We start from the raw sequence: 16549 nt of genomic DNA on the forward strand, positions 1-16549 counted from the left end.
GACTCTGGGTAGAAGGGGGAGGTGAACCTACCACCGGATTGGCCGCTCAATAAAGAAAAGGCAGGCGTTCCCGCAGATCCTCTTCCTGATTGGTTACCACGAACGCCAATTACCTGAGAGGCCGGGAAGAGGTGGAAACGTCAGTAACCCCGGAGCTTTTATGCGAATGCCAATGAGCAGCAATCTCGCGAAGCCGAAGTCACCAATTGGGTAAGAGGTTGGCGTGAGGGAGGAACTACAAACGTGGGCTTCGCGGGCGGGGTTCCGCCCGCCATTAGGCGGAGCGAGCTTGGGGCCCTGTGTGGCGGTCTTTCGCTGCGTGGCGCCAAGTTTGTTAAGCTTCCACATTTCGCCACTTCCACGTGCACATTCCGACAGCATTCCGCGCTCCGTTTTGCCTTCTACTCCACATTTCTCCCTCTGAACTCCCAGACACCAGTCCCTCGCAGCCAGGATTCTGCGGCCGACCGCTTACGCAGACCCAAACGGCAGGTAAGAAAAATTGCGAAGCGTCGCACCTGAAAACCCCAACCTCCTCCTTTGGCCAAGAATCCACACGGTAGCCCTGTGAGTCCCTGAGCTCCCCTCAAACTAAAACTACTTTCATAGGTGGTGAAAGGAACTCTGAAAACGGCTAATGGACGCAGCTTCAATTAGGGTACACTGGCCCCGAAGTCGGCCCGGTTGAGGGCTGCCTTACTCAGGAGGCGCTGAAGAGGCAAGTTCCCTCGAGGAACCAACCTCCCGGGGTCCAAGATGAAGAAACGGCTTCTCTGTGACTGGAGATTGAGAAAACACCCCCACCCCGCCCTGAGAAAAAACTGGAGCAGCAAAGTTTTTTTGTTTTATTTTATTGGGCGCCATCAGCCAGAGCTGTAGAGGTTTAAACTCCTAGAACCGACCTTAGAGGGAAGAGCCTAATCACAACCAGCTAAAAACATACAATCAAAACGGCATTCTCCAGAGGGTCCGGCTGCCTCATTACAGTCTTTCTCATCCTTGGGCTTCTTCACATAATCCCATACTCACTGAGCAAGCAATGACCTTTTGCAAGGCAGCTTTTGAAGAGGGAGTTAAAAGGGGGACAAAACGGGGAGGGAGAGCGGTGCTGGATGGAAGAACTTAAAACACAGAAGCAGTGAATTGTTTATGAGGAAGGAAAGGGATCCTCAGCAGTGATGACACAAGTAGAACATACTACCGTCCAAAGCAGCCAAAAAAAAGGGGGAGGCGGGGGTCATAAAGAGAAAGGTGAAGTCCAAGTTATGGAAATGGGTTTTAAAACCTGACATGACTCAGAAATCAAATGGTGGAAAACTGGTCAAGAACCTATTCTAGGGTAGGAAAAGGTAGGGACCTAAAAACATTTACAGATGTGGTCACTAATCTTGGTCCATTTTCACTGTAGATTCTAATGCTGATACTCTTGAGACTGAGTAAAGGCCACAGGATCAGGGATGAAAACCAATTCCATGTTAGTCAGCTGCATGTGTGCCATTTGAAGGGGCCAGCATCAGGAGGTGGTCACAACTCAGTCTGCACAGGGAAATGCATCTGGTATAGAAATCCTCTTAGCTGCTTTCAGTTTGATCTTCCAAAATTTGTGTGTCGCAACAGCCCTGGAGATAAACTTTCTTCCAAAATACCAAAGTATGTGAGATCAACTAATTCTGTGAAACTAGGAAATCTCTCCAAGTCCGAAGGGAAGAGAACGGGAAAATAAATCTTCTCAGGATCACAATTCAAGCCCGTTGGCAGACCACCTCCCCCACCCCCTTATCTAATTATTTGATTTACCTTCTGAAAGCCCTCTAGGTGGAGTTATATTTGTTTCATTTTGCAAACTCATCCAACTGAGTAAACCACATTAAATCATCCCCCTGCTTTTTAAAACCCATTGCAATTGGAAATTTTCAAACTCACCCTACCCAATCTGATTCTTGCCAGAATCTCCCAATCTCTTTACACGGCCCCCCCCCACCCAGGGCACAACTATGCTCCACCCTGCCACCCCAACTATGCTCCAGCACACTGGCCTTTTTTCCCCAAGCTCATTCAGACTAGAGTGTTCTTTGTCCAGGTCCTTCACTGGCCACCCCATCCTAAGACACCCCACCACTCCAACCCTACCTTGGAACTCTATCCCATGACTCCATGTTATTTTTCCGAATACTTACCACTACTTGAAATCCTATTTGTTCATTCATTTTTCTGCCTTCTTCCCACCCTCTGCCCCTAGCAAATACTTGTTCTACAAGGGCAGGGCCCTTTTCTTGTTCGATACTATATCCTCAGTGTTAGAACTGCACTTGGCACATGATAGGCACTCAAATATTTGTTGACTAAGTCAACAAATGGATAAATGAATGCACGAGTTAACTTCTTGATAACAAAAAGGAGAGAAATGACTTTGGATTTTCAGTCAATATCAGTTTAAGAACATGGACACTTAGTACTAAAAACAAGCACGTTCATACTCTTATCACCTAGTACACTTTCCAGTCTCCCTCAAACAGAAAAAGCAGGTGCCCAAAAGTCGAGGGTAATCTGTGCTACAGCTTTTGATTGCTAGGATTACCAGCTTGACAAATGCTGCAAAATGAAGCCTTAGGTAGGAAGATTTGTAGTTCGACTGTCTCCACACGTTCATCTACCCAACTGTGTTTTACCAAGTACTAAAGGAGCTTAATGTAAACATTAAGCTTTTACCATTAAAAACTATTAAAAGTTTTAAATTAAAGACATCTGGTCCAAATCCTCTACCACCCCAACTACAGAGAATGGGATTGAATGGAATGTTTTAAAAGCACCTTGCCTGCAACACTGTAGATGCCATTTTGGTGATTCTTAATTTGCTGATCAGGTTACCAAGCACCTAAAAGTAAAGTGACTTGTCCAGAGTCATCTAGAAAGCTGACAATCTGTCAAGAGCCAAACATAAATATTTATTCTGGCTGCAAATCTTGAAGAGATGAAAGACCCTGAACTCTTGAAAGAGAAACAAGGAACAAATCCAAATTTCCGGGGAAAACACCAGTGTCAGTGAAAAGCACTCACATGGGAATAAGCAATCTGTATTAGTTTCACACCCTTAGGGGTGAATATATATAATTTATACACCTAATAACTCTGGCTCCTGGTCCACAAATGAGCTCTTGGTATAATAAGGGCTCAAATTAAAAACCAGTGTTCTCCAGGGATGTTCAGAGGGAGCCACCAGGCCAGTCAAGCAAACTTCCATCCTGCTGCCAGTTACATCTTCTAGCCTCCCCTTAATGTCTTTGCAGGTCCCCTACCCCATACCTTTCTCTATACCCAGGAGCATCTGATCCCAGGACACTGAACGGTGTTGGCTGAGACTGGAGGCAGCCAAAACTGGTGTGGTCCAGTGGCCTACGTCACTCCTAGGTGTCACTCATTACAAAAATCCACTGCCTTCACTGTTACTCATGTGCTGCACTCACACCTACATCCAAAGTCTTGCTCAGCTATGTGCTCCACTAGGCCATCCTAATCTCCCCAGAATGTTCTAACTCCTCATTTCTATAAGTTGGCTAGCATTTAATGAGCAGTGACTATATATGAGGCCCTACACTTGTCAAATGTTCTCATTTTATCCTTCCAATGGTAGTTTTATCATGATTACAAGCAAAGTCCTGGATGGTTCAAAAGGGCTGGTTCAATTCCTTGATCCACTACTTTTTAGCCATATGATCTTAAGTTACTTAACCTATAGCCTCAACTTCCCCATTTATAAAATAGGTTTAGAAATACCTAATGCATTTGGATTGCAATGAAGATTAAATGAAATTAATATATGAAAAGCAGTTTTAATAGTGCTTAGCATGTGTTCAATAAATGTTAGCTATTATCCCCCTTTTACAGAAGAAAATACCAAGGCAGAGTTCCTGACATGTCCATGATCACACAGCTAAGTGGAAGAACCAGGATTCAAACTCAGGTTGCTTTTAGAGCCAACACCCTTAGTCATTCTCTCTGTGCCAAGTCAGTTTTCAAATCAAATCTCATCCAGAAAGTTTTCTCTAACTACTGGGACTGCCCCATCCTCCTTCCTTACCTACCACTTCCCTAGCATTGCTTATTAACTGTAACTCATTGAGTAGGTCCTGCCTCCCCAAACTGTAAATTTCTCAAGGTCAGCCCAAGGGCTCAGCTACCTGAACACTATATTTCCAGCACTACCAGACATGTGATATTTCAAATGATTTATTAGAGCTAGACTTGAAATCATTTTAAGAACTTTTTTTTTTCTGAAAAACTCTAGATTCTACCCTTTAGGACCTTTTTAAAGGTACCTATAGAATTTAGGTGAATATAAATTTTCCACCTGCTATCCACCTTACCTTCTCTATTACCCAAACTCCTATTACATAGCATACTAGTCCATAAATCTAGGAAATTTATTTTCATTATGCCCTCAGCCATTCCATGTTATAATAGTCAGCTTACTTGGCGTGACAGGACAAAATGGCTAGAGAACCAACAGTCTGTGCTCAGACTTTGGCAGAGCTTAACTGATGGACATGACTAGAAAGGCAGCCTACCCATAGACACTGACCAGTGATATTCCCATTACCTCCAGTACAAAGGACGGGGCTCCAGGCCTGCCCCAGACAGAACCTGAAACACTCTCCAAACCTCAGAAGAGAGCAGGCTGATGAGGCTAGAAGCCTCTACGTAGTCTTGTTCCAGGAATAAACCGTCTAAAACTTCTCCAATGAAGGCCAAGTTGTAGAGGTGATAGATGGCAGCGGTGCAAAAATCTGAAGGACACTGGAAGCCCATATTCCCACCACCTTTTCCCAAAACACACATTAAACACCTGTCCTCCCATTCACTCAACCCAACCATCTTCAAGTTATAGGAGCCTGGAAATCAGAAATCCACAAAAAGCAAAGTGTGAGGAGTAGGCTTAGGATTAACACAGGTGGTATACTTTAAACAAAATAGAGGGGAGGGAATTTTAAAACAATCTGCAAGGAAGAAATGACAAATGATTTAGCTTTGTAGCTCCTTCTGGCTTAAACAATGAGAAGCCTGAGGGCTGAGGCAGCAAGGGCATCAGGACCTAAAGATGACAGGCAGTTAGAGTGATCCTCTAGGCCAGGTCACTCTGAAGAACTTGGTCTGCAATGAAGAACATCAACACTGGCCCAGAGAGCACATTAAGCTGTTTTTCACAGGAACCATGGGATTGGGACAGTGGCAGAACCCTCACTGGAGAGAAAAGACGACAGCCACATTGACAAAGAAAGAAATACTACAAATACACAGGCCACAATCACAGCCCTAGAATCAACCAACCCTCCATTTTCCAGGATAATAACCAGAGCTAAGCTTGTTAGCTTGGCCCTCAGATCACCCCACCCTCACTGCAGAAAAGGGACAAGAAACCTATCAACTCCCCCTCCCAGACCTGCAAAGAAATGAAAGGAGCGGCAAAGCAGTGAACAGAAAGAGAAGCGAGGAAAACAGCTATGGCCCCAGTACCCCTGAGATCACCCCAGTTAGCATCCGTAAGAGCTCATGGTTGCAAAGACCATATGCTTTTGCCTGCTGGGCAGAGGGAAGAGAATATCTGGGGCAAACTACTCTGTCACAGGCAAGTTCATAAGAAGCCAGTGAAGGAGGCAGAAGAGAACCCACCTGAACTCCACTTGATTGACACACATACCTCTGCAAAATCGCGTTGCCCCAGCAGGCTCCCAAATCAAATCTCTAATAAAGCCCCCTTTCCCAAAGGAACATCAGTAGGTTTTCCTGTTATTACCCCACCCAACCAGTCTTCTAACAGTCACCCATCATTAAGCCCAAGCCTCAGTCTTGTCCCCGGCTGGAATTGCCATGTTTTGCCCAAGTCCTCTCAACCCTCAGTCTCGGAATAAAAGTATAGAAGGAATCTTCAATTCCTCACCCTACCCCAGCATCCTTACTTGGTGATGCTTGTACTTCACCCCCTTCCCAGAGTGTATCATGCCACCTTCAAATATAAACCCAGCAAGAAAACATCTGGAAACCTTAACAAATGGAGACAGGGAGAGTGAGAGTCTCAGGTGACTATGATAACAGGGGTTGGCAGGACGCAGGAAGGACGCTCCGTGATGTTCAACAGGCAAAATACCAGGTCTATGGCCAGAATTCCCCAGACCTGCTTCAGACTGTCCCTGCCCCTCCTTTCTCCAACCACAGGGCAGTACCAGACATTGACATCACCCCAGCCCCACTACTGGCTCCTTTCCGGGTCCCAGCCCCAGCACTCACTCGAGCCCACTGCCTGAAGGATCCAGTAGCCTCGTAAGCACCAATGCAGCCCACTCCCCACTTCTCACTTGAGAAGCCAAACCCCAGAACCACCCTGCTGGAGCACAGGTTGTTTCTGAACTGTAAACAAGTGAGGGAAAATAGTCAAGCAAAGGCAGAGGAAAATGGGCAATAAACAAACTGCATTTTGGTGTGATTCATTCAAGTTGAGGGCTGAAGAAGCCCAAACAACTTGGTCTGGACTCTCCAGTCCTAAAGATGGCAGACTAGCAGGACGACGATGAGCTAACTCCCTCTGGGCAGCAGGGAAATCATTCTTATTCCCCCATTCAAACCCCCTTCCTCACCTGCCCTGAACTCTCTGGCTGCCTTCCCTTTAGCTGTCATGTCTTCCTGGATGTCAAACTAGCTCCTCTCAAACTGAGTGCAATCAAGACAATGACAACCAGGTTTCCAAACTGCAAATTGCCCCAAGTTTTATTTGTAGTCCATACAAAAGGGAAAAAAAATTAAGGTTTTCTAACACCACCTACTTGGGGAGATGGGGAAGTGGGACTGTGCCGCTCAGCATCAGCTAGAACATCAGGGGTCAGTAGGGATTTGGACATACACCAACTGACTGTCCCAACAGGAACTCAGTCTCAATACAGTCTGTAGAGGGACAAAGTCAGGGCCCCCTGGACTGCTGGCACAGCTTGGCGCATAGGAAATGGTTAAGCTAAAACCCTTTCCTGGCCTCCCTCACATCTAAAAAGAAAAAGGCGCCGCCGACCTCAGCTGCAGGTTGCTTCCCCATCCAGACGACCTTAAATATCGCGCACAAAAATAAAAGGGAGCCAGGAAAAAATAAAAACATAAAAGAAATTCCCATCCCGGGGAGATGGGAGGCAGGGGAGAGGGGAAACCGCAGATCTAGAGCCAGTAGCAAGATATGCTGCTGAGGCGAAGGAACAAAGTAGATTACTGCCGAACACTCAAAAGGATCGACTCCTGGGAAAGGCCCACATGGTAGGGGGGATGAAAAACCGCAAATGGGAGAGGTATGGGCCAGTGGTTATAACCTGGGTCTGCACCCTACTCCACCTCTCCTCTCCTTCCCTCCCTGTGGTGCCCCATCCCAGGATGGCCCTACATGCGGCGCTGGTAGCCAGAGTGCATCTGAGCTGCCCGCAGGTAATCATTATAGGAGCCCGAATAGCGTGCGTAATCGGAATGGGCATCGGGCAGGCGACGGTAATCCAGCGAGGACTTTGTCGGCGAGCGGCGGAACGAAAGCTGCGACTCTGATAAACGGCGGTAATCAGAGAGCTCGGCTAAACGCCGGTCGGAACCATACCTAGTCGAGAGAAGAAGACAGTTGGTGAATGAGACAATTGAGGGGAGGGCTCCAGGTGGGCATGGGGGAGATGCCAAGGGGGATAGGGAGGGTGTGATCAGATTGGTCTCCAACAAACAAGATTTTGTCAGAAGGCTCATCACCCTATCCAGGGCAAGAAATCAAGCCTAGTTCAACTCAGTGGGAAACCAAGCCCACCACTGCAGCCCTCCCTTCTGAACTGGCCAAGGTGGGTTTTGGTGTACATTCCCAAACCACGAACAAAACTATCCCCTCCGGGCCCCGCACAGAAAGACCTTGATTGTTTATCAACAGAACGGCGGACGAAAGCAAGGTCCCCAACTTCCCACAGAGTGGACGCACCTCATACTCCTTGCCTTCAGCCAGGGAGTGCCAAAGGGACTACTCTTTCAAATCCACCCCCACCAAAGCCAGGACAACCATGTAACAGGCTTAAGGATCCTTGAGACGGTGGGAAAGGCCAGGGGCCACGATCTTGCAGGCAGTAGCTCCAATGGCATTTGGGCTAGCCTAGACAGGTGACACTTTTCCCAGCCTGACTAGCTGATACCACCCCAGGCTGAGCATTATGCTCCACCTGAATCCTGGTGACCAGGAAAGTTCACAGACATCACCCCCCTCAGCCTCTGGACATCCCACGGGGGTAGAGGAGAGAAGACCAAGGGAGGGGCCAATGGCTCCAGTTTCCCTCCCATGCCAACCTCAGCCCCTTGCCCTAAGCCCCAGCTGGGGGCAGAGGCGGGGGGGCATACAGTACCTTTTCGACATGGCGACAGCCTTTTTGTAGGGATCGTCGTAGCTGGCCCGGGGTGGGGAGAGGCGGGTACGCTCATAGGGCGGCGGGGTGCTGTTGGCGTTGGCAACGGCCCCCTGGGACATGGACAGGTAGGCTGCAGACGGCTGACCTGCCCCATCGTAGGCATTGCCCGGCTGGCCGCGGTAGGAGGCAGCAGCCTGGGGATGCTGCTGGGCAGCATAGGATGCAGCCAATGAGGCTGACGACTGAGTGCGGTAAGGAGCTGCCAGGGTGGCAGAAGGCTGGGCCCCATAGGCAGCTGCTGCACCATAGGAGCCAGTGGCCGCAGCAGCTGACTGAGCCCCATAGGAGCCTGACAGGCCCATTGATGCTTGAGCCCCATAACTATTCAGTTGGGTCTGAACGACTGGCTGGGCCCCATAGGAGCCAGCCATTGGCGTAGTAGCTTGTGCAGCATAGGCGGCTGGCTGGCTGGCATAGGCAGCAGCTGTAGCTGGCTGTGCCACATAGGCAGCAGGCTGGGAAGAGTAGGAAGCAGCCTGTTGTGCAGCATATGGGGCAGACTGGGCATTGTAAGAGGCCGAGGGTTGGGCATTGTAAGAAGCTGCCTGGGCCCCATAAGCTAGTGAGGAGGCTGCAGATTGGGCCCCATAGGAGGCTGCCTGGGCCCCATAGGAGCCTAGGGAGGAAGCTGCTCCCTGGGTGTTGTAGGAGGAGGCAGCTGCACGAACCCCATAGGAAGAGGCAGCCTGTGCGCCATAAGAGGATGGCTGGTTACCATAGGAGGCAAGGGAGGAGCCTTGAGCCCCATAGGAATTGAGCGAAGAAGCCGCAGCTGGCTGACCCCCATAGGAGGAGAGGGCCGAGGCTGAGGGCTGGGCTCCACCATATGGGCCAAGCGAGGAAGCTGCAGCAGACTGGGAGCTAGGGCTAGCCAGCTGGCCCCTGTATGGGGCCCCAAGGGAGACAGAGGGCTGAGCGCGGTAAGAGGCTGCCTGGGCTGTCATGGGCTGAGTCCGATAGCCGACACCCAAAGAGGCAGAAGGCTGGGCCCTGTAGGCAGCTCCCAGTGACACTGAGGGCTGGGCCCGGTAGGTGGCTGGCTGGGCCGTCAGAGGAGCCACGTAAGAGGCTCGGGGAGGTGAACGGCGCAGGGGGCTGCGGTCGCGACCAAAGAAGGGTGGTGTGGGCTGACGGGCTTGCCCATCAAAGCCACCAGTGCTGTTGCCAAAAGCCTGCTGGTAGTCGAAGGTGGCAGAGAAGCCACCAGTTCCAGGGAATGCCGTATCCCCAGCCCCTGGTTTCTTGGTCTTGTCCCCAGACTGGATAGCCAGGCCAGGCCCCTTCTTCTGACCCTTGGTTGAGAGTTCCACGTTGATGCGCTTGCCCTTCACTTCTTTGCCGTTGAGCTGCGCGATGGCGGCTTTGGCATCTGCTTCCTTCTCCATGTGAACAAACGCGTAGTCTGATAAAGCAGCAGACAGAGGGTTAGCAATTAGGGGGGCAGGGCATGCTACCCAGTGGGTCCCAAACTGGACACACCAACAGCACCCAGCTGTTGCCAACTACCTCCAGGTCTCCAAACCCTCCTATCCAGGAGTATGTCATAAAATGTGGCTCCCATATAACAAAGCTCCTGACTGTCCCAAGCAGACACCTTTGCCTATGGCCGTCTCCCCATTCTCCCCTTGCCCCCTGCTACCTCACCCAACTTCCTGGTGAGAGAAGAAAAGAGCAAAGATGAACTGCAACACGGCATAAAAATCTTCATGGTTCCTGTAAGTATAAGCCAGCAGACAAAACACAGAAAAGCTTCCTGGATCACTCAATTATTCAGTATTCTCTAACCCAAGGTCACCAAACACTACTGCTCACTTTTGAGGCTTAACTCGCAAACACTAGAAATGACCACTTATGTTTTCATAAGACCAATGTCTCACCCCATGGTCCAATGAAGGCAAGACAGCTAGACTACAATGCACAGTTTACGAAATCCCTCCACTATGATCTCTCCTTTTCCTACAAAACTTCCCAGTTTTCAAAGCACTTCCGTACACAGGACCTCATTTAGGCCTCACAACAATCCTGTGAGGTAGGCAGAACAAAGGATCACTATCCCCATTTTACAGATGGGCAGACACACTCAGACAACTCGCTTGCCCCAAATCAAAATGTGTTAGAGCCAGGAAGAGAATCCCATCTCTCCATGCCCCTACATTATCGAGTCTATCCCTGAGAAGTCAATGTATAAGACAGGACTGTGTAATATGGCTAGAAATTTAAGCTTAGAAGGGGAGAAGTTGGACCCCATGCAAGCCAATGAGGTGTGGGGATGGAAACTAAGCCTTCTGGCTGAGCTCAGGCCCAAGCCCCCTCCTCCAGCCTACATTACATCCTCCACTGGCTCCTCTTCAAGGGACAGAGGTATACCTTACCCCTTGGGCTCCTGTTCACAGAGCAGACTATCTACAGGAAAGGTTTGGTTTCTCAGCTCCAAGACAAGAAGCTGCAATTACTGCAGCTAGCAGGCTCTGTGAAGCAGATTACCCCTGGGGTTCTCATTCAGAATCTGAATGAGTTGTGGTGGGACAAGATCGAAGACAGAATGTTGATCTCAAAGTCCTACTCATCTACCACACAGAACAAGAACATTGCAGGAGGGGGAAGAGTGGGAAGAAATTCTTGTTCACATCCAAACTCACAAACCACAATGGTGCAAGCAGGATCTGAGGAACAAGGATAAGACCACGCTCATGGGAAATAAGGCCATACACTTAACCCCATCTGGACCTGTGTCTACTTTAAGATACAAGTCCAAGTACCAGGACCTCATCTCTCTCCCATCAGTTCAGGAAATGAAGAACTACCTGGATGAGATTACTAAGGTTCCATTCTTGTAGATAAGAAATCCTTGTAAATGGTCTCTAAACAAGTGTCCAAATTTCTAGCAACTTTCATACTAGGATACCCTCTCTAGCTGCTCCCACAGAACAAATCATTTTCCTGGATGTAAGGCAATACCACCAAGCCAACTCTTACATAAATGAGAATAAAAATATAATCAACAGGTAGAAGTCAGAAGTGTGATATAGCACAAGGAATCCTGGGCTAGGAGCTAAAAGGCCTCAGTTGTAGATCCAGTTATCACTGACTTGCTATAAGCTCTTAAGGAACCTACAGTCTATTTCTCCATCTGACAAATCTGTCCTACCTACCTCAGAGTTAGGAGATTCAAATGAAGAGATAACAGTGCCTTGTAAAGTATAAACAATAAAAACTTATGATGATTATAACTACAGGCTTATTTCCCCACAGAATATTATCTATAATAAAACACAAGAGATACAATGCCATCTATACATGCAAACTTGGAACCTGCTAGAGATGACAGAACAAAATGAACTATAACAACTCTCAGTCCTCACACCCTCATGACCAGAACGTGATTCCTATCTACCAAATGAGAAAAGCCAAAGTGTTTCTTTTGGCCTAGCCACAGGGCACTAGAACCGTCCTCTCATCTCTCACCTCCACTTTGGGTAGAGTGAGCTAAAAATAGATGCTGGTGGTCAGAGATCTCTCTAAAAGCAGAGGCTGAGCTGACCCTCTGGGGAACAGCAAAACCATCCCGACAATGCAATGGCAAGCAGAAAGTAGGAGCTTGTAGGCAGATTAAGGGAAATGGAAAAAAAAAAAAAAACCCTCCAGGCACTGTGAGGGAATATTAAGGAACCATACTATGTTCCTGGCTAATCTATCCACAAATCCCTGGGACTAGAATAAGCTAGGAAAAAAAACCCAACAAAAAAAATTTTCAATGAGTTTACAAGAGCAATAGGACATCCCCACTGTCTATTCCCTACTTAGCTGCGTTTCATTAAGAGACCAAGTTTGTGAAATTTGAAAATTGAAATTTCACATGTACAATTCAATTGACCGCCCAGACTAGCAATACAACTGATAAAAAAAATAAAAAGCCACTGCATACAATTATAACGAATTTATATCAGCAAGTTCCTAAGCCTGATATTGGAGGAAAGTCTGAACAGGTTGTCCAGCTGACTCAATCACATCAGGGCTAACTAATCCTTTGTGAGCAGCTAAACCCAGCTCCAGCCCCGTCAAAGATGCCCAGGAACCCAACTACTCCTAGAACAATTAAGAACAAGCAGAGATCTAGAGAACTCCAGGGGCCCACCTGCCTGGAGAGCTAGTTCAAGGAACAGTGACTTCTGAAGGAAATTCACTGCACTTAAAGGGACTAGCAAACAATGTTTTATAGAGAGCTCCTAATGGTCTGGTGGCATCACAATTCCTCCAGTACCAAAGTTAAGAGAATCCAGAAAAATAAGTTTTCCTATTCTGAGCAGACTTGAAACTACAAAGCTGTGTATAACAGGAAAGAATGGCCACCCACAAAAAAGAAAAAACAGTTTCCATTTCTGCCTGTCAGACCTCCCCTGAAGTCTAAATGGTTCCTAAAGCTGTCAGCCACTCTCAGTTTTCATCTTTGAACACCCGGTCGAATGCAGCTGTAGAGAGTGGTTACAATCCACTGTTGCTATGGAGACTTTTACTCTACAAATCAAATCATCTAAGCTCCTGGGGTAACCAAGCAACTATGTTTTTTCCCCTGTGAAATAAAACAACTGGTTGTCCTGTGCAATGCCAAGCTTCTGTGCTTTTCCAAGACCTGACAGCCAACACAAGAAGACTCAATCGAAAGCCCACTCCCAGCCCAAGACATGAGTAAGCCATTTATAGAGCCAGAGCCAGTCTCTTCTACTACATTCGCAACTTAAATACCTCAGTTTCCTTCACCCCAAAGAGACAGAAAGGCATCAGTGGAGGATATAATGCTCAAATCTTTCCCACAGTTCCTGACATCAAGGTATATCACAAGCTCTGTTACATATTAGCGTGACTACAAATAACAGCTGACTACCACATCCTGAGGAAGTCAATGCATTTCTGCTAATCACAAGGGACAAAACGCACAAAACTTTCGCTCTAACTCTCACAAGGAGTCAGCCAGGAGTTCTAAAAACCACACGCAGTTATGTATTACCCTGCCCCCCCCCAGTGTCACCTGGTGTCGGTCCTGAGCAAATTCAAATTTTTGGCTTTCTCTACCACCTGAGAGCAAAATTCTTGACCAATGAGTTCCATGGAGACTGTCCCCTCAGATGCTAGTTTCTAGACTCCCAATCTAGTAGCCACCGTACCTAAGAACCACAAAAGCATCGTGGTAGGTCAACTAAACACAGAACTCTCATAATGAGTCATATACCCCCATCCATTTCCTGGCCAGGTGCCCAACTGAGGCCATTCTCACTCTTTTCCTCCAAACAAAAGCAAAAATCCATGCACCATACAGCCTGCCTCAGAGCACCCAGCAGGGAAAGCCTGATTCTGGGTAGTCATGCACTTGCATAACCTGAGTTGAGGAAAATAGAATGCAGTATTAATGCAGAACAAGGGACGGCTCCTAGCAGCAGAGACTAGCACCCTTTACACTTCCCTCAGTTACGGAAAGGACAAGGCCCAAAAGATGTGCCCTTCCAGGACAACAAATGAAGTATCTTGGTGGAAATGAATAAGCAACTGCACCCACATTTATTTACTATCCTCAAAACTTCTCACATAGGGTAGGTATGAATCCAACACCAACAGTAGGGCAGCAGACACTCCCAGGCTGCACCCTTGAAGACAGCAGGGCAAAGAACTGATCTGTTCCCGAGTGGAACAGAGACTGGCCATATACACAAGGGCTGTCCCACCAAATCTTGCCAACATAAAAGGAAAAGAGCCTGGGGATAAGAACCCAGACTATGAAAAAAGTCAACTGGGTCCCAAAAAGAAAATCGGGCCTAAATTATGGTTACACATTTTCTCGAAGGCAAACTAGGGATCTGCCCTGAGGATTAGACTACTCAAGCAAAGACGACCAGGAAGTAAATATGTTTAACCAAAGTTTAACGAAGCCCTCTCACACGCCCCTATCCATGTCCCCTTCACCACCGAGTTAGTCCCCTTGCAAAACCACCAAGCTATAAAAGAATGATACTGCCCTGGGGCCAGGCTTGGTAAGTAAAGGCTACGGAGAAGGGGCCTTCATAAAACAAGCCTCCTTCCACACGCGAAAGGTCGGGGGTTTCCAGTTTTTATATGTAAAATCGAGCCCAAAGAAAAACACCCAAGTTTGAGGGAGTTAGAAAGCGCAGAGTTGCCACGCCTAATCCACCTAACAATATTGAAAGGCCAAAGTGGTTCGGAAGGGGCCCTCCTGTACCCACGAGGAGACCCACGCCACACAATACTAAAAGATCCCAGCCCGAAAAACGTCCAAGGGCCCCGTTACCTTCCGCTCGGGAGCATTCACCGGGAGGGAACACGAGGGTGGCCTTGGGGCATCAGCCCCCACCTTTTCCCTCTTCCCTTGCTCTGACCGACGTCTGGAGAGGAAGTGGGGAAGTGGCGAAATCTTCCCCGCTCCACGATCCGGCTTGTGCCCGTCACTTCCCAATTTCCGCTCGGTGCCAGGCCCAGGAGACCAGTGGAAGACGCGCCCCCGGTACACTCGCAACTCTCAGGCGCGTCCCCGGCCCCGTAGCTCGGCTCCCAGCGGCCGCCGCACCCACCCAGAGCCGCTTGCTCCCATTTGGTGAATGGTGCCTGGACCGCAGGGGAGGAAGAGTGGCTCTACCCAACGCGCCCCCAACACCTCCGACCTCGCTCCCGCGGACTCCCCCAGTCCCCCGCCCCAACCGCGCAGTGACCGACCCCCGGGAAAGGGGCGTGGCTAACAAGCAGAGTGCCCCGAGCGCGCCCGCGCCCCCGCCCCCGCGTTACCTTTCACCACGTCACACTCGATGACGCGTCCGCGGCGCTCGAAGAGGCTGCGCAATTCCTGGCTCGTGCACGCAGCCGACACATTGCCCACGAAAATCTTCCATGTGTTAAGAGGCCGTGGGCGCGACATCTCCACCACGAGCGCGCGCCCCGGCCGCAGCTCGTGGCCGTGCAGGGCCTCAATGGCGCGCAGCGCGCCCGCGTTCTCGCGCATGTGCACGAAGGCGAACTGTTTCATGACGGCGCAGCTCATGACCGTGCCGTAAGGCGCGAAGAGAGCTGCCAGCTCCTCTGGCGTCGTATCCGCCCCATCGACGTTTCCCACGAATATCTTCATTTTGCCGCCGCAGCCGCCTTCCCGGAGAGCCGGGACCGCTCCTCCAGCTACAGGCGAGACGTCCGACCGACCGGCAGTCCTCCCCAGGAATGGCTGGCGACCGAGAACCCCGCCGCGCAGGCGCTCTGACCTAGCCAATCGGGGCCCACATCCCGCGCGTCCTGCAGCCAATCAGAGAAGCTGAGAGAAGATGCACTCGGCCGCAGCCAATCACAGAGGGCATGGAGCCCGCTCGTTAGCGAAGGGGGTGGGAGAGGGACGACGGCGCGCGACCAACCGCCACTGCCGAGGGGTGGGGGAGAAGGGTTAGAGAAGGGGGTACGCGCGCGGGGAGCGCCGGCGGCCGAGAGGCCTAGTCGGTGAGGCGGCCTCTGGCCTGGGTGGGGCCGGGATCGGCGGGCTCCAAGGAAAAACTTTGTTGAGTCGGAAGTCAGAGCTCCTCCCGTTCTGGCAGCCTAGGCCAAACCCCTGCCTGGAGGTGGCAGCGAGAGTGTCCACGGGAAGGCCGGGCCTGGCGGGAGAAATCAGGACAAACGCCTTCAGTCAGCAAAGGACCCGGGACTGTCGCCTCCGGGACTGTGCTGGGCTATCTAAAGGCACCTGAGAGGCATCTGCCCCAGGGAAACTCTCGTGCCACTAATTCGTTCTTTGGAAACGTTCCCTGAGGTTGCAGGTCCTGGCAGACGCTGGAGACAGTGAAAAATGAGACCCCGTCTCTGCCCTTATGGAATTTCCAAACGAGGAATAATGAGATGTATCTCTCTTGTGTGTGCTTGAAATCTTCCACAGTAAAAAGTTGAATGAAACAGAAAATTAGGTCAAAAGAACGGTCGTAGAAGGGGCAAAAGTTGAGCCTTTAAAAAGACATAAAAGAGGAAAAATTTGTAAATAAGATTTTGCATGGCAGAAGACATCAAAAACATAAATACAGGTGACAAACTCGGAAACATTTGTCTACATGTTC

At 49.4% G+C, this 16549-nt stretch overlaps 1 protein-coding gene across 2 annotated transcripts; it reads right to left on the minus strand.

Moving 5' to 3' along the window:
* Nucleotides 1–23: 23 nt before the first annotated feature.
* Nucleotides 24–15681, minus strand: RBM14 (RNA binding motif protein 14). 2 transcript variants are annotated; one of them, XM_058526304.1, is made up of 3 exons: nt 15249–15680; nt 8397–9861; nt 6733–7618 (listed from the first exon to the last, which is right to left on the minus strand). In XM_058526304.1, the coding sequence occupies exons 1-3, from the start codon at nt 15583–15585 to the stop codon at nt 7411–7413; spliced, it is 2010 nt and encodes a 669-aa protein (XP_058382287.1). In that variant the 5' UTR covers nt 15586–15680; the 3' UTR covers nt 6733–7410. The 2 variants fall into 2 exon arrangements, with proteins under 2 accessions (XP_058382288.1, XP_058382287.1); XM_058526305.1 differs by lacking the exons at nt 6733–7618; nt 8397–9861 and adding an exon at nt 24–113 and having other exon boundaries at nt 15249–15681.
* Between the last annotated feature and the right edge of the window lie 868 nt (nt 15682–16549).

This window comes from Diceros bicornis, chromosome 31, assembly GCF_020826845.1.
Source record: "Diceros bicornis minor isolate mBicDic1 chromosome 31, mDicBic1.mat.cur, whole genome shotgun sequence".
NCBI lineage: Eukaryota > Metazoa > Chordata > Mammalia > Perissodactyla > Rhinocerotidae > Diceros > Diceros bicornis.